Source organism: Phyllopteryx taeniolatus, chromosome 14, assembly GCF_024500385.1.
Source record: "Phyllopteryx taeniolatus isolate TA_2022b chromosome 14, UOR_Ptae_1.2, whole genome shotgun sequence".
Classification (NCBI taxonomy): domain Eukaryota; kingdom Metazoa; phylum Chordata; class Actinopteri; order Syngnathiformes; family Syngnathidae; genus Phyllopteryx; species Phyllopteryx taeniolatus.
Window position 1 is genome coordinate 19,310,173 of NC_084515.1, and position 24,310 is coordinate 19,334,482.

General features: G+C 42.8%; 1 protein-coding gene and 1 long non-coding RNA gene across 8 annotated transcripts in view; one reads left to right on the top strand and one right to left on the bottom strand.

Annotated features, from left to right (window-relative positions):
* Positions 1-6,946: 6,946 nt before the first annotated feature.
* Positions 6,947-15,360, bottom strand: aqp4 (aquaporin 4). 5 transcript variants are annotated; one of them, XM_061798219.1, is made up of 6 exons: positions 12,137-12,275; positions 10,620-10,799; positions 10,133-10,553; positions 9,893-10,057; positions 8,516-8,596; positions 6,947-7,816 (listed from the first exon to the last, which is right to left on the bottom strand). In XM_061798219.1, the coding sequence occupies exons 3-6, from the start codon at positions 10,544-10,546 to the stop codon at positions 7,583-7,585; spliced, it is 894 nt and encodes a 297-aa protein (XP_061654203.1). In that variant the 5' UTR covers positions 10,547-10,553; positions 10,620-10,799; positions 12,137-12,275; the 3' UTR covers positions 6,947-7,582. The 5 variants fall into 5 exon arrangements, with proteins under 5 accessions (XP_061654203.1, XP_061654205.1, XP_061654202.1 ...); XM_061798221.1 differs by lacking the exons at positions 10,620-10,799; positions 12,137-12,275 and adding an exon at positions 14,715-15,360; XM_061798218.1 differs by lacking the exon at positions 12,137-12,275 and adding an exon at positions 14,715-15,360 and having other exon boundaries at positions 10,133-10,799.
* The window catches only part of LOC133489289 (uncharacterized), a 78,083-nt gene continuing 66,049 nt past the window's right edge, over positions 12,277-24,310 (top strand). For all 3 annotated transcript variants that reach the window (XR_009791858.1, XR_009791859.1, XR_009791857.1), the window contains exons 1-3: positions 12,277-12,408; positions 12,717-12,783; positions 13,046-13,113. This is a non-coding gene — a long non-coding RNA (uncharacterized LOC133489289). The remainder of the gene's footprint in view (positions 12,409-12,716; positions 12,784-13,045; positions 13,114-24,310) is intronic.

Here is a 24,310-nt window from a genome sequence, read left to right on the forward strand (position 1 = left end):
CGAGCTTCGTTGCTGGCACATGATTCAGCAGAGACTCAAATGTGGAGGCCGCACGCACATGTATGCGCACATTTTTACTCTGACAAAAAGAACAGAGAGCGCCCGCAGGACCCAACGTCCCATACGTTAGCCGTTTTGCCAACAAATGAAGCTCCGTCGTAACGGGGGCGTTGAAAATGCGCATCGGACGCCGATTTGGATTTCCTGGCAGCTTCGTGGCCAAAATCTCTAAAGGTCAACACCGTAATGTTGTTGTGGAAGAAGAGGCTTCTTCTCGAAGAGCGCCGGCTGTGTAGTGCTTTGGTGAACACATTTTCCAGATTGGTTGCAGATGTGAGCTCGCTCCAAGCAGACGCAATGATATCATCTCGTTATAAATACACTCGCGCGCACGCAAGAAAGGAGCTGGCCCTGGAAAAATTGACGCTTTTTCCAGCCCCAAAAAAGTATATTCAAAGTACAACTTTTCTCGATTGCTCGACGCATGCTCAAAGGTTTTCCGATGCTCAGGTTTGTCCTGAATCTTCTGCTACAGGCCCAAACTGCTGGGCATTTCCCATCATGCACTGGGCTGCCTTCTCCTCTTTCATCTGTTCTCGCTCAAACGACATTATTCTAAACAGCGACGTCTCTCTTTCTTTTGGACTTTTTTTTTTGCCGTCAACCAGACCGCCATCGCTTTGCTTCTCACATCTGTTTGTGTGTCAACACTTTTTACTTGTACAAACTGGATTTCTTTAAGATGATGGAAAGATAGGCCTCCATTACATTTGAACAAGACTCAACGCTTCCAAATGATTCAAATGGGGGGGGGGGGGGGGGGGGGAATGGAAACGTATGTCCATTAAAAAAAAAAAACATTAAATAACATGCAGGAGCTGGAGTTAAAATGTGGTTATCATGGTATTTGACAACAATTAAAATTTATCATTTACAGTCTTTCATTTTATTTTAACAACATATAGTATTTTATTACTTTCAATAATAATGTTAGTAGTTTGAGCATTTTATTATTTTTTTTATTTTTAACAATGGCAAAAAAATTATTGTTGTAGTCACAGTTTAGTTTAGTTGTTATTGTATTGTATTTTATTTTTTAATAAGTCACAATAGTAGTAGTTATATAAATACTACCACTAATGACAATTTTATCAATATGTTAAATAGTAATTGTAGTTGCATTTAATTTTATGGTAATCATTGCACAGAGGAAGTAGCAATGTATTTCATTTTATTGAGTAATAATCATAATAGTAGTATGGTTTTAATAATATGATAATGTCAGTAAAAGTGGTGGTATTGTATGCCTTTTTTTTTTTTAAAATAATGATAGTAGCAGTGGTGATGGTTGTGACGTTGTGACTTTGCTAACTAGCAAGACAGTGTAGCGCATGAGAGATTAGTTTGGTTGGTACATGTGCACGATCAAGGTGTTGCACGAAAAGTGCTGCTATCAACTTAGTGAGGAGGAACTTTTGCGTCAAGTGTCAATGATATAAAATGAATACAGGATAGTGAGGACTACACAATGAACCCCCAAAACTTTTGTGTCCCAAAACTGAGATGTTAGTTAGATGTATGTTACTGCGGCAACACTAGCCCCAATTTATGTACGGGAGTGTGTGCGTGTATGTGTGTGTGTGTGTGTGTGTGTGTGCGATCACGCCCTGCAGGGCTGCACACTTTTAGAAACAAAAGCTGATCAAATGTTAGCTTTGGCGGATTCCCAACCATTTTGAAAGGGAATAGCTCGTTTGCAGAAGACGACGTTGTCGGCCCGACCGTTTTACGAGCGGATCGGTGGGGAAAATAAATCATTTTGAACCCAACCCGCACCACGGGGTAATTGCTCAGGACAGTGATTCCCAACCAGTTCCTGGTAAATTATTACTTTTGTCACATTTTCTCATTCAATTCAATGCACATTGTGCTGCTCAAAAGCCAATTCATACTCGCTGCCTGGATGCAGCAGCCCGTCATATTTCAGCGGGGGGTGTCCTGCCTAGAACTCAAGTGGGATTCATATAGTCATTCTTCGCAGAGGATAAAGAATACAGTGTATGGCTGAGAGTACTGTTATATCGTCTTTGTCCACGTTGCTGCAGCATTTGTGTTCAAAAGGGTTATAACACAACCGCATAGATGCTAATAATTGCCTATGTTAGCATTAGCCTTAAGCTAGCAGACTAAAGGCTAAGGTACATGGTTGTTTTAAATACAAAACATAAAATGATCTTTTTTTTAATGTTTAGTTGGCGGCACGGTGACCGACTGGTTAGCACATCTGCCTCGCAGTTCTGAGGACCGGGGTTCCAATCCCGGCCGCGCGTGTGTGTGGAGTTTGCATGTTCTCCCCGTGCCTGCGTGGCTTGTCTCCGGGCGCTCCGGTTTCCACCCGCATTCCAAAAACATGCATTGAAGGTTGATTGAAGACTCTAAATTGCCCGTAGGTGTGAATGTGTGCGCAAATGGGTGTTTGTTCATATGTGCCCTGTGATTGGAAAGGCAACACTGTATTTATTTACTACAAATAATCTATTGTTGTTTATCTATCTATGTCAGCAACATATCCTGATGGGCAGAACAATTAAATGCATTAAGTATTTTTTTGGTCCTTTTTGTGTTGTTGATTTAATCACTGGTGAACATGGTGACGAACAACCTACAATACTTTTGAGTTGAAGCTGGGATCAGACTGTTATATTCTTATTATATTCTCACAGCTCATTTGCAATCCTAAAAAGCACTGATCCAAACGTTTTCACGAACTTGCGTAACGTCCTTTTCTATTGTACTCTCGACTTTCATGAAAGGAAGTAACTAGCTAGCTGGCTCAATAAATGAATACAATGTTGCCTTGGCTCAATCGAGGTTGGGAAGCGCGGGCTAAGGATAATCTTTTGGAGACGTCCTATAATGGGGCCTTTGAAGGCAAGAGTGGGAACAACGATCAAAATCGTCCTGATTAGCGGTATGTGTGTACTCCGCTTTAGCCGAGCCTAAACTAAACAATGGAAGTGACACAGGTACACGGCAGATGGTGCACTTTTTGTACGATTATTCATTTGGCAGGTAAACAACCTGGGGCCACCTTTGGTCGCGTCTTTGCTCACGCAAACGCTGGTGTGTGTGCCAGCGCGTGTGTGTTGTCAAAGCTCGTGCAGCAGGCCCAGTTCACACGGCAGCTGGCTCAAAATCCGTGCAAATGCGTGCACATGGCGGCGGCAGTAAGGTTGAATGCACCTGTTTGATGCCAAAGTGTTGTGATGATAACCATAGACCGGGATATAAAACTGGTAGAAGTGGTAGAGACTGTTCTGGCAGCGCAGTATGTGATGGCCAAAGTAGACCTTAGTATTAAAAGGAATATTTGCCATACAGTCCGCTGTACTTTTATTTCAACGATATTGACTTCAACTATATTAGCAAAGACTCAGACTTCAAATTCACCTCAGAGGGCCGGCCAGCTAGCCCCCCGACGACATCAGCATTTTCCCATCCTCCGATTGGTTGATCAGAGCGAAACGTGTCTGGAGCAATGCGCGCACATGAGTACGTTTGATAATGTCTGTTTCGGGTCGTGTTATGAGATAAATATTCATTCTGGACTGAGTTCAACTGTGACCCTAACGAGGATAAGCGCAACAGAAAATGGATGGACGGCGATTGACGAGCATCCCGCCCTTTCAACCCCAACAGTGGACAGAGTCGTGAGGGGAAACGAGACAGGAGGAGGGGGCTGCTTGCTGGGAGGCTCCAATAAAATGTAATCCTGTTATACGCTCCCCACTTGAAGGCAACAACAATAATAAAGATTTCCCTAATAACGCAGACACAGACCAAAAACCCAAATGGAACACAGCTCCCGCGGTCAAGTGGCACACTTGCACATACATCCTCTCATTAGCCCCGTTTGCTGTCGGGCCGGCGAGACGCCTCGGAGATGCGGGCGCTCTGGCGAGGCGAGAGTTAAGTCAAACAAATGTGTTTCATCAAACTGCACTTTGCGTTGCTGTGCATAAAGGAATTGCAGGAGGGGCGAACGGGGAGCGGGGTGGGAATGTGCGAGGGCGGGAAGTTGGAAGCCCCGAGGAAACCAATCAGCACTTGCAAACCTGGCTTCCTGTGTCAAAAACACCAGGGTCCCAGGTGTGTGCGCCGAGAATTGATTGTTGCCGTAGCAATCACTCTTTGGCATATAAACATATGCTGAACGTACACTGCAGGTCTAAGTGCCCAGTATCCAATTTTATTTTTTGGGGGGGATATGGCCCCTTCCTGTTCCAGTCCATCCATCCATCCATCCATCCACATTTGTCTTGAAAAAAATACAACTTGATTCTTGTAAAATGACCACATAAATCTAAAAAAATAAGACGAATCTTTTCAACATTTTTCTTTAAAATATCCAACTTTTTTTCTTGTAATACTGTGACTTTTAGGTGTAAAATGTTGAACTTTTTCCAACATTTTGCAGCTTTGTTCTTGTAAAATGACCATTTAAATCTCAAAAAGAACTTTTTATCTTGAAAGTGCAAAATGTTTTTCTTAAAAAAATGCAACTTCATGATCGTAAAATGATAACTTAAAGCTCGAAAATAGACATTTTATCTTGAAAGTATAAAATGTTTTTCTTGAAAAAATAAAACTTTATTCGGATCAATTCCGACTTAAATACAAAAACAGACAACTTTTCATCCCAAAATTATAAAACGTTTTTCTGAAAAATATGCAACTTTATTCTCATAAAGGTTTTCTTTTTTCTTACAATACTATGACTTTTATCTCTAATATGATGATTATTTATTTTTTTCCTCGAAATTTTGCATCTCGAAAATACAGACTGTAACTATTTCTTTTCAGTGTGGTCCCAAAACGTCTTCGTAATCGTAACGGCGTGACTCTCGGTATCGCGATATCGTGAGCACCATTGCGTCCCCCGCCCCCCAATAACAATCATGCGCTGCACTGCGCTGCCATTTTGACAAACGCTCGAATGTATATGATGCGATGGTGTAATGAATGACTTATCATTACACGTCCAAGTCCTCTCGAAGGCGGTCCCTCCAATATTCATCACGAGTGAGAGGGTGAGTGAGAAAATCAATCATATTCTCAAGACAGCGTGAATTATTAAGTGAGCCAGTATAACAAAGCCTGGCAAAGGCAAAGTTATTTATCTGTGTGCCTGTGACGGCATCAGAACGGTCGCCCGTCTTCCTGTTCCTGCACCTCCCTGCGAGCCCAGAGCGCCACACTCAAGGCACTTTGCAGAATCAAACAATTTCACGCAGCTACTGGAGGAGGAAATGAACTGGGCCGCGAGCAATAATAAAATTATACAAATGTTATTACAGACTCGCCTGCTACTGTCCTACTTTAATTCAAATGTGGGCACTCCAGGCAGCGCTTGTGGCGGAGGCCTTCCTGAATAAATCAACATTAGCTTACGTCTAAATTATTAAGGAAGTGGGAGACTTTCTTGTTTATAGTATGAATTATTGAGCGAGTGTTTAACGCTGTTTTTCCTCTATGTATCGCCAAATATTAATTGCTAATGATCTTAAAGGTGTGTGTTTTATCTTTTGCCCTTTCTGCACCGCACTGGGAATTGCAATGCAAATGTTTCAAGTGCGAAGAAGTCAGTGTGTACTCGACTGTAGAGGATGCATGCGTTGAGAAAGTTTTTGCACGTTGCTAATGCAAATTCGAAGAATATTGCAATTCAAAAAGCAATTAATACACACGCATAAGGGTGCAATGGCAATCAAGATTCTGACTCTAAAGTAGCTAAAACCAATACGACAGTGTGGGCCCTATACATCCTGTGTTAAGACCTTTCGAAGTGTTTAAAGAAGCACCATGCTTGCATGATGAAATTACTCAATTTCGGGGGAGCAGTTCTGTTTCGCGTAAATGATAATTTTGTCACCACAATGACTTATATGGGGCTACTCAGTCTTGCTCATGTTTTTCTGATTGTTTTTCCAAAGAAAAAAAAAGGATGAGCAACATAGCTATTGACTTTTTGTGGCGTTATTGGAGACGGCTGGAAAGTCCCCCCAGAGCAGATGTCCCCCCCCCTTCTGCGTCCAGACTTCAGGTGAATGGTGCGTGCACGAAGCCACCACAGGTTGATTTACCATACTTCCAGGATGTTCTTTCACTTTTACTTCATTACATGTATAATATTATCATCCAAATGATTGAATTTCCTTTTTAATTCCTTCGAATCAATATTGCTTGATTGGCGCTATTGCCACTGTCGTCCCACTTTTTACAATATGCATACATGCATGGGATATGTTCACCACATGTACCACTTGGCTTATTTACAATATTATACCGCCACCAAAACCTGATTTTCATCCAATAGTGCCCCCTCTCACACCTAAAACTACGCTGTATACTTTAAGAGCTGCACATAACAAGGCTTATTTCCCATAATTTGCCACATAAGGTGCATGAAACGTTGCATATATCCTCATAGGCAAGGGCAAGAATGATGACTAAAAGGTTTTGGCCTCAAGCGGGGGGGGGGGGGGGGGGGGGGGGGGGGGGGGGATGCAAGCAGCGTGCCTGCAGCTTATAGTTTACATTGACCAATGTCCAAGTGTAGCACCAGCCACGTGGTTTGCATGTGTACACTACAACAGCATACGCACGTGAGCAACGGAAGGAAGGTGCACATTCAAGGCTCGTGGCTGCCCTCCCCTGGAGAGAAACACTTGACGGGAGCCTTTCCTTTACACAGGAGACCACTAAGCGATGCTGTTGTTCACATTGAAGACTTTTAAAACGGTTGAGCTCATCAACTTGTCTTGTGCGCCACCAAATAAAGGGTTGGGATACAGTGCTACCCTGTGGAACGCTCCATCCCTCACTGTTTGACATTTTAATTCATATAAATATCATTTCGTTTTCACAATCATCCATGTGGGGTCCATATTTTGGAAATCAACTTTATTATCATATCTTACATAAAATTGTCATAGCACCAATTCCAGATCAGATCGTTCATCTTATATTAGATGTACTAAAACTAGTAAACCAGTGCAGATAATTTATTACAACCATATAGTCTTCCAGGGCATGCACTGCAATTATTCAGTGAATACACAACAAAAAATAAAAAAATAAAAATGAACATTTTTACAAAGAGTGCGTTTTCCATGAGTGCATACACCTATGCACTGAAAATAGAGAGCAGTCAGTCACCTTATATTAATTGTGCAGTAATACGCTTATACATGACATGCACTTTGCATGGACTAATGTGACACAAATCCCAAAATTTGGGAACAAGGCCACATTTTCTTCCTCGCTCGATCAACGACCCTACGTAATTGGTGGAGCTTCCACACTCGCTTGTACTGCAGACTGTCTTTTCTGCAGCGAGCAAAGCTATGTGGGAACACGTAATCTAAATTGCTCAGTGCACAAAGCCTGTTGGACTCAAAACGCATTCAAGGATGAATTAGCTGAAAGCATCGGAGGTGCAGGGTAGGGGACTGAAGACGAAAGGCAAATCTGTTGTCGTTCTCTCTTACACGTTGCTGTCCATTTCCGGCGCACGTGCTCGTCAGACAGTGGACAGCACTTCTCTCGTCGGCGGCGGGTCTTTTCTCTCGGTCCTCTTCTTCTTCTTGACCAGCTGCATGGAGTCCGGGCCATCCTTGTCCACCTCCTTGTAGGTGCCCGTTTGGGCCTTGGGAATCACCTGCCCCGGACTGGGTTTGCAGCAGTCCGGGCAGAACAGGAAGTCATACAGGAGTCCCGCCATGATGGCACCCAGGATGGGCCCGATCCAGTACACCTACAGCGAGATGCACATACCTAATTTTTGACATCTTAACCATTTTTTCGAAAGTATGTGAGAGATCCCACACATGATGAAATGCATCACTGCGTATGCATAATGCTCTTCCATGTTTGGATGTACTCGAGATGGCAAAAACAGCACACACCACACACACACACACACACACACACACAAAGATATTTGTCACAATAACAACACAAACCAGAAAATACAAAAAAAGAAGGGAAGTAGTAGTGGAAGAAGAAATGGAAAAAAATGCTAGGCTAACTTCTCTGGTAACTCCAACAAGTTGCTGCCCAATAGGCTGGAGTGCGTGGATCGGATGAACTCATGTGCTGACTACATGCGCGTAAGGAAGTCGAGCGTAAATAGCGAACAGGTTTAACACTCAGGATTTTCAGCCACGGCTGTTTTCCGAACACATCGGTGAGAGCGCTCGGAGTAATTTTTTTAGCTCAAATTAGGTAAAGGGAAAAACAAAACAGTCGATAGTTGTCACCAACCACCATTTGGATTTATGACCAATTTAAAAGCTCCCGACTATGCGCTGGAAATGTCACACAGCCAACCGACCAATGTAGACAAAGGTAATGGTCTAGTAAACCTTGTTAAGGGTAATCTCGTTCATGAGCTGGAGGAGGAATGGAAGGAAGGGAATGTCGCAGACTCTCGGACATCGTCAAGCTCTCTTACCCAGTGCTGATCAAAGCTCAGTGTGATGAGTGCAGGACCGAAGGAACGAGCAGGATTCATGTTGGCTCCAGTGTAAGGGATCTGCAAGACATTCAGTACAAAACATAGTCCAAATAATGCTGGAAGTCACATCACACAAAGGGGAAATTCACTGGAGCAATTCAGTGGATGCGAACATCTACTATTCCCCTGTGCTCTTGTTTTCTCTACAGGGTTTCTACAGGGTACTCCCAGAGGTACGTTGCCACGCGCTGACAACCACCACTGAAGATGTGCACGTGGGTGTGATTCAGCACACAGGGCTGCAAGGTGTCACACCTCGGAGAGAGGAGTTCATCCTGCGATTGGCTCAAAGTTCATTTTGAATCCATTACCAGACACGGGGTGGATAGAACGGCAGATCAATATCACATAAATGACCAGACATCAAAAAGGTCAGGCAGAAGGTGCACCAAGAGCGGCCTTTGGCTGTGTGGACCATGCAGCTAAATGCCAGAAGATCCCACCCATGACCAGTGCCCAGGACACGCAGTGCGCCCGGGCCCTCCAGCAATCTCCATCAGGCGTTCCGAAGACGAGGCGGCTCGTTCTTTGGAATGCGTACCATCACAGGTGTTCCCGAGTTATGTCCTCTTTCTTCCCATTGGTACCCAAGGATCTTCATGAGCCTTTTGGAGTCCAGTCTCCATCTGAGATCGTTGGCCCAGCATTATATGAAGTGGGATGTGGTGTGACAAGTGTGCTACAATTCTTTATCCCTGGGATATTTGAACAAAAGCATGTCACAGACATGGTATTAGGACTCCTTGAGTCTCCTTTCATTCCCAACCTATAAAACTCACACTCCTGTCCCACAATTCCATTATTCACCATTTACTCAGACATCATCCCAGCTCCCGCCGAAGCTACTCGGTCCTCCCATTCAGTGTCGGTGTTATATATTAAAGTCTTGCAAATCTTGCATATACGCAACTTACTTCCGCATTTGGCAAAACGGGTCGTAGCACTTCGGCGAATGGACTTAAAAAGCCCTTTCGGAACTTTACATGTCTACAATGTCCTTTTATAACACAAGATGTCACCAAAGATGACAATATTGGACGTTTAGGCTTTGTTCGTGTTGACATGTATCGTATTTGTATAAATCAATGATATACAGTGGAACCTTGGTTTAAGAACGACCCGGTTTACAAACAGTTTGGTTTAAGAAGTTTTTTGAAAAGAGAAATTACCTCGGGTTACACAGTTTTCGTTGTCAAACAGTTTTGGCAAGCTTAAGCCGGGCTGCTTTCTTCCTTGCGCCTTCGTGGGAACTGAACCCACGCCGCCTTCACGGAAGCCAGGCGAGTGAATAACTATTGGATGGGAAATACTCACCCCAAATAAGTGACCAATTGTTATGGACACACCGATGGCAAAGGAAGCAGATCCGCCGAGGTCAGTCCGTTTGGAGTCGCACGTGGCAAAAATGGTGAAGACCAGCTGGAACGTTAAGAGCAGCTCCACCAGTAGGCCGAGCCCCTGGTTGATATCCGGATGCACCTGAGCAAACACGAAGATTTGGGGTTTTATTCCAAAGGAAAGAGAAATACAGCATGTTAAAGCACGAGTCCTCACCGTGCAGACGCCCAACGTCCCCCTTCGTTTGTCAGGTGTGATGAGGTACAGGAGTCCGGAACCTGCGATGCCGCCCACAAGCTGGGCCACCACATAGAACGCCCCCTTTACTATGCTCACTTTCTTGGTCACGAGCATTGCCAGAGTCACAGCTGGGTTGATGTGCCCGCCGCTTATGTGGCCAAAGCATTGCACCATGGTGGCAATGGTTAAGCCGAAGCAAAGCGAAATGAGGACCCTGTGGTCCGCCTGAGGAGGATCTCCCGGACTTGGAGGTGGCACAGGATTTGGATTCGCCTCATACCAATTGAGGGTGGAGCCCAATCCGAGAAACACGAATAGGAGCGTGGCCAGGAATTCTGCAGCCACGGCCCTCCAGAATTCCTTGGTCCCTATCCTTTCGACTCCTGACATTATGCTCCTGTGACACATAGCATGAAGATGTTGAATGCGCCACACAGATGTACACGAGTGAATCGGTGCTTGCCTTTTTTATTTCGTCGGGGAGCTCCCACTTCCTTAAGTACAACCCACGTGCCTCGTCTTAACTCCCTAGTTCCGCCCCCAGTTGTTGTCGTAATTCAAGTCCGTATAGCCCGAGCAGTAAAGAGGGGAGAGGGAAACAGTGGCCACTTTTCACGAGACAGGATCGCCCCCTCAAAACCAGCTGAAATTTGCAAGGCATAGAAAATGGTGAACTAAGCGGTTTACTAAGCGGGTGAACAGATTGCGCAATGTCTTGGTGGGGCGCGAGATCTACTCCTCAGTAGATTGCGCATGCAACCCGTTCACAAGAATTGAGTCATGTCGTGTCAGCAACGTTTTTTTGGGGGGTTTTTTTTTGACGCCCAAACTTTAAATCAGGCTTTTACTCTAAAGTGTGGTCACGGTGTACTCGAATCGTTATTTATTTACTCGCTTTGCAATCAGTAACACTGCGTGACCGTTAGCGGAGTTAAGAGGCTCATCGACATGTCAAGAGGTCTGAATATGGAGAAAATACACACAGCCACCATCAATACACATGCTGATATGGAACAAATATCTATTGATTATATCATTTGTTAAAACAAAATGTCTTGTCTATTGTACTGTATGTATATACTATTTTCAAAGGTGACAAATGCACTCACTCTCCGTGCTCAAGTAGAAATACAAATGATAAGAGAGGGAAAAAAAGCAACAAGACTGACTTGGGACAACTTAAAAAAAAAAAAAAAAGCTCTGCACACAAAAGCTTCCTCTTTTATTAACTTATATTGAAAAAAAAATATCACATTCCATTAACATTAATGCATCACAGGTACTCTTATATAACGCTTTTCAAAGAACTCAAAGCCGCTTTACAATTGCTCGCCTGGCGGTGGGAAGCCACAGCTGGCCTGGGCCAAGCGTGGCTGCCATTCTGTGCCTGCAGCCCCACCGGCCACCACTACCAAACTTCTACTTTATTCAGAAAAAGCGCACATGTACTTGATATTGTAAGTGACTGTTACGTATGCAGTTTGAACGTTAACTGTGTAAAATATTGTAAAATAAAAAACTGTACTTAATAATGACAACTAAAATGTATTGTATCTGAAAGTTTAATAAATTGTACCCAAATAGACCCTAGACTAAAAGAAAACGATGCATATATTTTGGGAACTCATAATAATGATAATTTCCTCGTGTTACTTATGAATATGTAAACTAGCCTTGCATGTATTTTTTTGGTTGAGTGTGTGACTCATTTCACTCAATTGCTTTTCGTGAAAACTTGTGAAGGTGGCCTTGTGTTGCGTTCTTGTGATTTTTTTGGACAATTGGAATTCCCAGACCTACCGTTGAAAATAGCAACTCATAGAGTGATAAAACGTGGGTGGAGTTTTACAAGCATCAGCCTCGTACTTAAAATGCGACTCTTAAACGTATACAAGTAATTAGGCGCAGTGTATCGAGGGCATATTGCGTTTCTTTGGCGTGTTTCAAATTCCGGAGTGTCATTGAATCGGCCATACTTACAGCACTTCTCCAATGCGCCACGTGCAGGTGTGTTGACGCGATAGATGTTCTGGAATTTCTTGATCCCACTAATGTCGGTTTGCTTTGTTCGACCCAAAGCGAGGCTACAAGGCAATTTTGACGGCAACGCAACTATTTGAATCGGCTTGCCTGAAGTGCTCAAGGCCGTGCGAGGGGTTACGTTAGCTTCTGAAATCATCTTTGTGTCGGAGATCACGACCAGCGTTGCGTGCATAAATGTGTCCTCCTAAGCACTCTGATTTCGTCGTCAGGTGAGCTCCGACAAACACTCGCTGGTCTGTGACGCCACGGAAACGTTTTCGATTTGTACGTGTTGACCCGCGTCAGAAGTGCTCCGCCACACGAGCTTTAATGCGTCTCCGAGTCGTTTTAGAAGCCCAAATCAATGTTTTCAATCATAGCACTCGGACGGCTTCGGATTGGTATGTTTGCTGCGAAATGCGTTTCACCCACTTTCAGCAAAGAAGTATTCGAAAATCGAGCTTAACTTTGTTGGATATTGGTTTTATGCTGTTGACGTGGATGTTAAAAACAAGTGTCGTGTGTCTTTCCTTTACAGCTACTCGGCTAAATTGGGACTCCTTGTTTGTTCTGGTCAGGCAACTCAAGTTCCTCAAATTTCCGAGGTACTGTGAACGCCCCTGCAGCTTGACAGGTGCACACTCACTATTGGGTGAAATTAGCCATTAGGTCGAAGATGTTTGGATCATAAATAAGAATATGATCCATCAATTGTTAGAAAAAAAAAAAAAATCATTTCTAAGAATGTGTTAAGTGTGGCGTCTCCCCAGGGTCGGCCCCGAAAACGCACACACTTTTGTTTCACTTGAATACTTGGCGTGTCACGGGTCCCCACAACGAGTCAATGGCATTATTTGTTTGGCACAGGTTTGACGCCGGATGCCCACCATGACGCGACCCGCCCTATCTTTCCGCGTGCCCTGACTGTCGACTGTGTAAGTCAAATATTTTCACGTCAGTTTTTCTCAAGGAGTGCAAAACCATTTTTTTGTTCTCTCTCTGAACAAGTTTTGGGGGGGGGGGGAAAGCCACCAGCCGCTGAGCGCTGTGCTGTGCAGATGCAGACACTGTCACTCTTACGTTATAGCTACTAAAAAAAAAAAAAGGTTCACAAAAGGTTCCATTATGTCATATAAAACAGACCTGTTGCTGTTCCATTTGGCAAGATCTAATAAAGTCTTAGTGGAGTAAAACAGCCAAACTCTCTCACTATTATTGGTGGAGGTTAGGGACCGCGTCCTGCTGTGAAGAGTGAAAATCGGACTCCTTGATGATAAGTTAAAATCTAGGAACAGTCTTCCAGATGACGTCGGACAGGCCTCAACTGTGACAATATTAAAATCCAGGCTGCGAGGTAAAAAGCATTTGATCCGCAGTCCTCATGGTGGGCGGGGGGGTCTACTGTATTTGAGGGACAGCCACTATGTGAGGAAATGTGCAAAATAGTTTGTGACAATAGAAAATCTTCGCTTTGTTTTGAAGACACACTGAGAATGTCACTGCAGTAAACAGCAGAGAAGTCATAACAAGCACTTTTACCTCATTACATTTGACCTAATTCTTGTACAGCTTGTTCCATATGAACAATTAAGCACGCATTCGTACTAACAAATCCAAGTATGGCCACCAGGCATATCCTTTTTTTTTTTTTTTTTTTTTTTTTTTTTTTTAATAAATATGTAAATCCGCGCACGTAAACATTAACAAACCACATAAATCATTATGAAGGCAGTCTTGCTGTGAAAGCTGCGAGGCATCACGCACATCAGGGGAGGCCCTTCTCTACTAATTATTAATATTTTGCCGCAATTCTCCCGATTTGCATGCATTTCAAGTGCAGTTTAGTCGCTTAATGTTTGTTGATACAGTGCATTTGGATGGAGCTACAGTGACGTGAAAAAGTATTTTGGCCCCCTTCTCAAATTCTTTTTTTTTTTTTTTTTTTTTTTTTTTTTTTGTGCATGGTTCCCCACTTTAATCTTTTCAACATAAAATGCAGTTTTTGTGACAATGGCAATTTTAATGCTGGGCATTAAGAGCCAAATGATTTGATCAGATTTTGATTATTTAGGTTTCAATTCAATTAGATATGGATGTAATTCTCTGTAATTATTTTTTTTTGTGACAATTGTGCAAAAAGATGCAGAGTCCTCTAGCACTTAGAGCAGTTTGAATGACTAATGTAGCGATAGTCCGGTGCAAAGGGCGCCGAGACTTCAAGGAGTGTATGCGGTTTAAAGTGACGAGTAGCGCGATAATCTGGGACAATGTCGATTGTGCAAATGTTGCAGATACTCCTCAGTCAGTGTGCATTTGGGGCAGATACTACTACTACTACTACTGACTACTAAAGTGAGTGCACGAGTAATGTAACAGTAATTGGCCCGACAGAAATGTGACAACAAACTCAAGATAAAAAAATTGGCAGCATGTTGCAATGGAATTGAAGGTTAATTGTTTAAGAAGTTGATTGCAAGAGGGAAGAAGCTGTTGGAATGTCTGCTAGTTCTAGTTTGCATTGATTGGTAGCGCCTACCTGAAGAAAAGAGCTGGTGACCGGGACGTGGAGGGTCCGAGAGGATTTTGCACCCTCTTGTCTTAGTTCTGGCAGCGTGCAAGTCCTCAAGGGTGGGTAGGGGGGTACAGACAATCTTTTCAGCAGTTTTACTTGTCCGTTGCAGTCGGAGTTTGTCCTTTTTTTTGTAGCAGCACCAAACCAGACTGTGATGGAAGAACACAGGACTGATTCGATGACCGCTGTGTAGAACTGCCTCAGCAGCTCCTGTGGCAGGCCGTGCTTTCTCAGAAGCCGCAGGAAGTACATCCTCTGCTGGGCCTTTTTGAGGACGGGGTTGTTGATCGCCCACTTCAGGTCCAGAGAGAGAGAAGAGCAGTGGAGAGAGGACACAACCTTGGGGTGCCCCGGTGCTGATGCTGCGTGTGGATGAGGTGGTCTCCCCCAGCCTCACCTGCCTTTTCTAGCTGTTACGTAAGCTAAAGGCTTTGACACAGAGCCAAAGTCAGCGCCCCCTTTGGAATGCAAAAAGGCTTTGATGCATGAAGGACTCAATGACGCAAAGGGATCGCTCCAAAAAAGAAAATGGTTATTGTTGGTGAACTCAGATTGAACTATCAGGTACTTCCATTCATCCATTTTCCGTCACGCATCTCCTCAAGCAGGTCGCGGGCGTGCTGGAGCCTATCCCAGCTGACTGCGGCCGAGAGGCGGGGTACACCCCGAACCGGCCGCCAGCCGATCGCAGGGCACATAGAAACAGACAACCAGTTGCACTCACATTCACACCTACGGCCAATTTCAAGTCGTCTTACTTTGAATCAGCATGTAACTCTGCATATTAAAAAAAACAAAAAACCCCCGTCAGGTTTACAAGAATAACACGATTAATACCGCGAGATGCCCCTTCTGTGCATCAAAATGAACATGTTGATAATGTGTCCATTATTAAACTATCAATACAGGTGTGGTTTCAATAAACAATAAAAAAAAAGAGGGCCCGTTTAAATGCTTTGGATACTTTTTGTGAAAATTTCAGTAGATCTACGAACTACCATGAACATGTATCTAAGAGAACAAACTCACTATTACTTTGATGTAATGTATGTTCATTCGAACCAAAATGAATCAGATTGTAAAGCAAAAACGAGAGACCTGTGGCTTGACCTCTGTTAATTTTTCCTTTGGTCCGGCCTAAATGTTGCGATGAATCGATATGAATAAGATATCTTTGAGTCTCAATTAAAGATATTCAAATCCATTTTCCCTCTGTTTTGCTGCGATGACGCAGTTGTGCCCCTTGAGCGCAAAACATTGGAATTAGGTCACTTGAAGAATATAGTTTAAATCCAGCCATAATGCTGACCTTATAATACAGTATTCACCTGCTCATCCTTCTGCTCGCCAGTATCGTCACCTGCTGCGGATTTTATTCTGAGACGCCATTTTTTTTTTTTTTTTTTTTTGTGAATCGTTTGGCTTTGCGATCGACCGGCGGCCAGTCCGGGGTGTTGTCTGCCTTTCGCCCGCAGTCACCTAACGAGGCAAGCGCTCTAGAAAATGGATAAATGGATGTATCCTTCAAAACAAAAAAATCCTAAATGGTAAATGCCATATTTTTGTGAAACCCCTTGATTTAAGGCTGAAAGTCAACACTTCACTTTCTCTGTCCAAATGCAAAATGTGGAGCAGGTTGCGATCTGCCGCCCATTAGGCAAAGATCATAAATGTCTTTCTCACCGCAGCCAAGCAACTTTAAATGATTTGTCAGCGACATTCCACCCAGTGGGGAGAACAATGTGTTTTGTTTTATGAGATGGTGGGGGAATAATAACCCTCGATGGTGACATTCTGAGAAGCTGTTGGAAATCGCAGTCTATATATTGGTCTACTGGTCCATAAATTGATAAAGAATTGTTTTGTTCTGCATTCCAATATGCAGCTATAGTACACGGTATAGTATAGTTTTCTGTGTATTAATATCTGTTTTTGACAAATACAATGCTGCTGACTATTGCTGCCGCATTCACTTCCACATATATATATATATATATTATATTATCTACAGATTCATATACACTGGCATTTACACCTGCTTATACAGTATATAGTGCAGTATTTAGTTCATGTATAGTTGCCACATGCACTGCTGCCCCTTCGCCTGATTACGTAGGCCTGCGTTCTGCATTTGTGCTGTGGTTTTCCACTGTAAAACAACTTCCTATATATTTGTAACAAAACCAGTAAAGTTATGAAATGTAAGCTATTTTAGGTGTTTGATTGCATCACTGCATATGCTGGGCGGATGTTCTGTGGAACAGTTTCTCTGCATGGTTCTGGTCACTGCTGGGATGTGCAAGCGTGATGCGAAGCTGAAGCAGCACTCCTAATCCGCAAGTGCTGACACATGATTTATTTTTGGGTGGGACACACAACAGTCAACACTGGAACATTATTGCTCGCCTAATGCCATGCCGAAACAAGAAATATAACTTATTTTTACACAATAGACCCCTCAAAATCAGCTCGGCATAACGTCCAACTTCACAAATAGGTGTCTGAATGTTGTTACTTTTGTTGGCCGCTATCTGCGTCAAACCGAGCTAAAAGAAAACCGCAGCGTGTGCGAGCTCCAAAAGCCAACAGCGTCTGACGCTTGTAGACAGAATGAACACAGGCTCTCTCATTACCAAGCCGCGGTGGAGACAAGCTGTCGGACTGCAACCCACAGGAGCCCAGCGCAGATGCTGCGAAGCATCAGCCTCAGATCCCCGGGCGAACGCAAAAGAGGATGTCGGGGACAATCAGCATTAGGACATATTTTTGGAAAAGAAAAACTGATTTTGATCACAACACATTTCTTTGTCCCCTGGGTTCCGGCAGCTCATCGGAATACCTTAATTAGCAAAGTTAGCACCACGGAAGAACGAAAGCGGGATACACATACTGATTTTTAACTTTACTTTTTAGTTTTTAAATGTGAGCGACCGCACACATGAAGCATGGTGGCATCCATAGAAGCTAGGCTAGCTGTTAGCTTATCATTAGCTAGCATTTGCAAACTGTCCTCGTCATTTTGCTGTGGTGAATGACTTGGGAGACATCTTATACAAACACTCAACACAACTAATGCTCCAATGTCTTGTCAACATCACGGGCGTCAGGTCGCTTCCTGATTGGCCATCATTTTCACATTACAAAAGTTAAAACTACCATACACAGTGAAAGCCATATATCAACAACACCCAGAAACCTCTCTGGGCCTGAGCTCTTCTAAGATGGACTAACGCAAAGTGGAAAATAGATTTTGGAAATCATGGATGTCGTGTCCCCCGGGGACCAGGAAAAGGACCAGCCGGATCGTTATCGGCGCAAAGTTCAGAAGCCAGCATATGTGATGGAATGGGGGTGTGTTCGTGCCCGTGGCATGGATAACTTGCTCATCTGTGAAGGCCCCATTAATGCTGAAAGGTACATACAGGTTTTGGAGCAACATATGCTGCCATCCAAGCAACGTCAGGGACGTCCCAGTTTATTTCTGCAAGACAATGCCAAGCACATTTGCACGTGTTACAACAGCGTGGCTTCGTAGTAAAAGAGTGCGACTTCTAGACTGGCCTGATAGCAGTCCAGACTTGTCTCCCATTGAAAATGTGTGCAGGCGCATTATGAAGTTCAAAAGGTGATTTAACAAAGTGGTAAACATCTCCTTGTCCCAGCTTGTTTTTCCTTGTGTTGCAGGCATGAGTGAATATTAGAGAAAAAAAAAACAATAGTGTGTCATTTTGCATAATAAATATCTTGTCTGTGTAATAATAATGAATAATAGTTGAAAAGGATTTGCAAATCGTTGTATTTTTACTTGTTACACAATGTCCCAACTTCATTGTAATTGAGATTTGTACAGCTGTGATTGGCTGGTGACAATTCCAGGATGTACCCGCCTCTTCCAGTGTCAGCTGGGACAGGCTCTCGCTCACCTGTGACCCCAGTGACTAAAAGCGCTTGGAAAATGTACATTTAATTGTGCATTCAAATGGATGAATGCACAATTAAATGTACACTTTCATTGTATTTTTATCATCAATATCTTTTGTCACTGGTTGGGAGAAACCGCATGGTCCTATTGTGCCTGATAGTAAGGTGTCCATTTCGAGCAAACATGCTAGGTCAGCAATATTTGATGCAGCTCAAATGGCCGCAGATAAAATGATAATTGGAGTCTTTAAAAAGACACGGGGCATGATTTGATAGCATGTGGAAAATTGCCAGAATGAAAATGGGAACAGGCTGCAGGACAAACCGTTTATAAATTTTAATCCATGTGTATATTATGCAGTGATGTATTACCACAATACATTCTTTTTTTCATTTTAATTAATAACAACAGGCCCTAAAATGACTGCAATTGCTGCTGTATACCACAAGGTGGCGCCAGTGTGCTTTGCAACCATTTGACCAGAGCGGTCCAAGCCCACTGATGGCGCTCGTGGTCCGTATGCACGTCACGTCACGCTTCTTGAATGTAATTCCACCGCATGAAATTCCCTTCCAGCTTTCCAAAGCTGAGCATATTTCAATCAGCCTTATCTCTCCATTCACAGCATAGTGGCTTAGAGAAGAAGCACTTACAGGCCTCGCAGGTGCGCCCAGAACCTCAGACAAGCACCGAAACAATGCTTTGATGAATGGGATGGTTGGAATAGAAGAGCAGCATGCTGTAATCAGCATTGTTTTGATAGTATTTGAAAAATATGAAGCTGCACTTTTACCGAAGACTATTTTGTGTCTCATCGTGTGAATGCTAAGGAGCTGACGTTCTCTAATGCGACTGATGCATGGAACAACAACAAATGAACACCAAAATGTGCAATGCATCCAACGTGGATGTGCTATTACTTTCCTCAAGCTTAACTCTTAGAAAATATTGGACTGAAGATCATAGGCTACCTGCAACAACGAGCATGTATGAATGCGTGTTTGATGTTTATGTGTAGTTTTTTGCATTGTTTATATATACATACACACTGCATATAGAGCATAAAACTGATGGCTGGGCCAGGTAAATTGTAGTTAAAAGTTAAGCTGTCAAATTGCTTTTTTAATAAAATAATAATTCATAATCATGCATGCACTGTGCATGCGTGGTAAGTCAAAATGACGTCTGCCTTAAAGGCTGAACATCGTGAAATATTTGGTATTTTTTTGAGGTAAATGTGGTTTGGCAGCAGTTGCTGCTTTTGTCAGAATAAAGTAAGAAATAGAATATTCTAAGATGCTGATTCAAGTCTGAAAATTCTCAATCGATGATCGCTTTTCTACGGCCATTCAAATCCCAATTCGAGGATTGGGTACATGTTTTTGCAATGTGGGAGGATAACGGAGTCGTACCGTGAGGGAAAACACGCAAACTCCGAGCAGGACGGCCTCAGCCCAGATTCAAACCCAGAACTAACCACTGGCTCCACCATGCCGCCGCGTTATAACGTCGCATCTTGCAACAATGTTCGATCACACATTTCCATGCAGTGCTAACACATCACGCTTGCAACTAATATTATCGAGTACTAAAGAAGGCGATGTGAGGTTGCGATAGCAATGACAGAGATTCTGTTCTCCTTATTTGCGCCGAGTGTACCAGCAACGTGAATTTGTAGCTTCTTTGGTCAAATTAGCACATATTGTGGCGTTAAATCAAGTAAGCTGTCTCACTCAGATGCCTCTCCCCTCCCCTTTTCAAACTGCATAATTGATAGCCTACAGTAAGTGTTCTGAGCGTGTGCATCGGTGGACTATTTTTCCCTATTGGTGACATGTTGACGCGGAGCAAAAATGACATTTTCTTCCCCTGCACCACCCGCGCACGGTTCAGTTGTCACACATAACCCGCGCTCTGCTGAGACAGCACTTGCAGTGCAGACAATGACACAAAAAGGTCCACCAATATGGACGTATTCTGTATTGTACCACTTTGTGCGTTTGTGTGTGCGCGCCTCGCACCGGACTAAACTGTCTTTTGATTATTATTATTTTTTTTAAATAAATGTTGCTGCAGTCCACTCCCACGTGATGTTTGTTGTGGGTATTTTCACGCACACCATGCTTTTTTGTTTTTGTTTTTTTTCGACGAGAAAGAGGAGGTTGACTCGGGAATATGAGAAACGTCGCAAAAAAGTGGCACGCTCTGGAAAAGCAGGGCGAAGTTAGTTGCGGTGGAAGAAAAAGGGGCCAGAGGAATGGTTCCCTGGTGTAAGTGGAAGCGACAGCTCCTCGCCCAGGAGAGCACTTGGACTGAGCACACACTGGAGGCCAGCAGGGCCACCTGTCTCACAGATCTGTGACTAAACAAGTCTATTAGCGACGGGGGGGGGGGGCACACATGTACACACACGCAAATATAATGTTTACATATACGTGCCACAATGCTCGAAAAGTCCTACAGTAAAGGCAGAGTGCCGGCAAACTGGTGTACATGCGTCATGATATTTACCATTTTTAACTGATTTTTTTATTTGTATTTATTCTATTTTTATTTTTTCGACGTGAGAGACTCCACAGACGACAAAGAAAAAATGGTAATGTGTGCTTACTGTTCTTATAGTGTCTGTTGTATCTAAGTTCACCAACACAGCAGTCCACACACTTAACCACATAGCCACTGACAGTCTTGAGTTCCCTCCCGCAAACAAGATGTCTGTTGTAGTACCAGGACTGACCGGTAGGATGCAGCATAATGACTGCGGGACAATACAAAGAAGAAATAGTAGTAGAAGAAGAAATAGAAGAAGCTAGGCTAACCTGTTAGCCTTTCTGGTAACTAATTACCAGTGGCAAACTCTAGTCCTTATCATCTTCTATTGTGACTTTTCAGACATGTTTTACAAATGCTCAGTTTCTGGTCGCGTCCTGATTGGCTAGCATTCCATTTCAAAGCAAACAAAAATGTCACCAAAAGTAAAAAATCAGTTGTAGTTATTAAATAATCTTCTGACCAATTTACAACCCCAATTCCAGTGAAGTTGGGACGTTGTGTTAAACCTAAATAAAACAATGTAATGATTTGTCAATCATGTTCAACCGGTATTTAATTGAATACACTATAAAGAGAAGATATTTAATGTTCAAACTGATTAACTTTATTGTTTTTAGCCGGACTGTTATGGATGCAAAGTTCAAAAGCCACCATCTGTGATGGTATGGGGCTGCGTTAGTGCCAATGGCATGGGTAACTAACACATCAGTGAAGGCACCATTAATGCTGAAAGATACATACAGGTTTTGGAGAAACATGCTGCCATCCAAGCAACGTCTTTTTCTTTTTCGCCCCTACTTATTTCAGCAGGACGATGCCAAACCACATTCTGCACGTGTTACAACAGTGGCTTTGTAGTGAAAGAGGGCGGGTACTAGACTGGCCCGCACGCAGTCCAGGCCTGTCAAACGTTTATTGAATGTTGTTAAAAGAAAAGGTGATGCAGCACAGTGGTAAACATGACCCTGTCCCAGCTTTTTTGGAACGCGTTGCAGCCATAAAATTCCAAGTTAATGATTATTTGCTAAAAACAATAAAGTTGATCAGTTTGAACATTAAATATCTCGTCTTTGTTGTGTATTCAATGAAATATAAGTTGAACATGATTTGAAAATCATTCTATTCAGTTTTTATTTATGTTTAGCACAACGTCCCAACTTCATTGGAATTGGGGCTGTAGTAAGACTGAGGAACTTCCCAAGGCACACCTGATGGTTTCTCTCAGCACACTAATGTGCCACGGTACACTGGTCCGGAGTCACTGCCTTAATGACATCCAATTAAAGAACCTTTGCTGACTTTGATTGGAAGAGGGAATTTGGCCTGAATATCAATGTTTGACCCGCTTTTGAAATTAAAATGGAGGCTAAAGTGAGACTGACTGGCTTGTTCACTTCTGTTTTGCTTTTCTCATTCTACAGATAGCATCGTCTTTCTCATTGTGGTCTGTTGTTATTATTATTATATATATTTTTTAAAGTACACGATTTATTGCACAAGGTGGGTGTGAACAGCGCTACATGGTGAACGTTGCATGACTTTATGCTGCAGTCTGCCCACACTATGCTGGGCAAATGACAGTCATCAGGATTTATTTGGAGTCCAGCGTGTGTTTGGTAAAGAGCGACGGAGCAATTGAACCCTGGACATGACATTTCCGTTTTACAGCAAAGTATTTTATTTAAATAAAACACCACAAATGGCTACCTGACAGCTTGAACTAGAATTGGGTACTGGGTACTCATGTGCTACTTTTGCTCTTTTGTATTCTCTTGGGTAATGCTTTGGATTAATAGTCTTAAGACAACCAGAACCAGTCCAGTTGCAATCGATTCAATGCGCTGAGACAATAGACTCGTGTCGTTCTTATTTGAAGAAGGCAGATTTTGCGGATTTCTGTCGGCCATTGGAGGTACTTGTTAAAAATCTATAATATAAATACAATGTTTTCATTGCTTATTTAGAGGCCCACTTTTAACAGTAAATCATAAGCGAACACAGAATCTTGTGAAAAGGTTCATAAAAGAAAGAAAGTCATACACTTTTCACTACATAGTTCACAATTGTGATTATTTACAATAGGCATATACAGGGTGATTGAAAAGAAACTCCCAATTTTAACATACTTACTTATTCATATGTTGTAAAATATATGTTGTATAAAACTGTTCCGGCATAAAAGGGATACACACTTAAGAGGAAAAAAAAAAAAAGCACAGGTTGGCTATACCCCGTTAATTAATGCCAGCTTGACGACATCAAAATACATAATTGGTGATGTATACACATCTGCAATTTCCAGTCAACACAAATAAACATAAAAAAAGCCTGCTGTAATTCCAAACAGCAAAAGTGGTCTAAATATTCAAAATTAGAGGTGTGTTCATCATTAAATGAGGAAAATAATTGCCGACGGCAGCCAGGGGAGTAATGTGGAGCGCTCCATCAGGTTGTTTTTCCAACATTCTAATTTGTATAATATACCTACTAAAGAACAGTTATTCAATGGCAAAAATAATCATGTGGACACGATTTGCATATGTACGATACATTCTTCCATTAGCAAAACTGTCAAGATAATGAAAACAAGTTATTTATTACATTCCAATCGAAAGACAAATTGGAATTAATGATACACAACTGAGGGTAAGAGTGTTGTCGTGCTCATGGTATGTAGGCTAACGTGTTTGCCCACCAGGTTTTTCTCTCAAGCAATGAACTTTTGTAATTGCAGCAGCTCATTGTGGATTTTGACCCCGTGCATGAGGTCAGACTGAAATGAGACACATTGTGACAGAAAGTGGAGCCTAATGGCTAATTACTGGGAGATCCAGTTTGATGACAACATTCAAGACCATAGGCCACATCATGGGATCAATTTGCTGAAGTTCATTGTTGATAAAATGGTGATATACGCTTAATACCTTTGGAGGGCACTGTACATCGTACTCTCCACCAGCAATGCTGATTATTGACCGTAATAATGTGTGCAGAATACTACAGACATGCTTTCCTAGTTTTGCAAGTTGGCTGGCTCTGACCAACCAAACAGAGGACAGAAAATGCGGACATCGAGGGCTAGCAG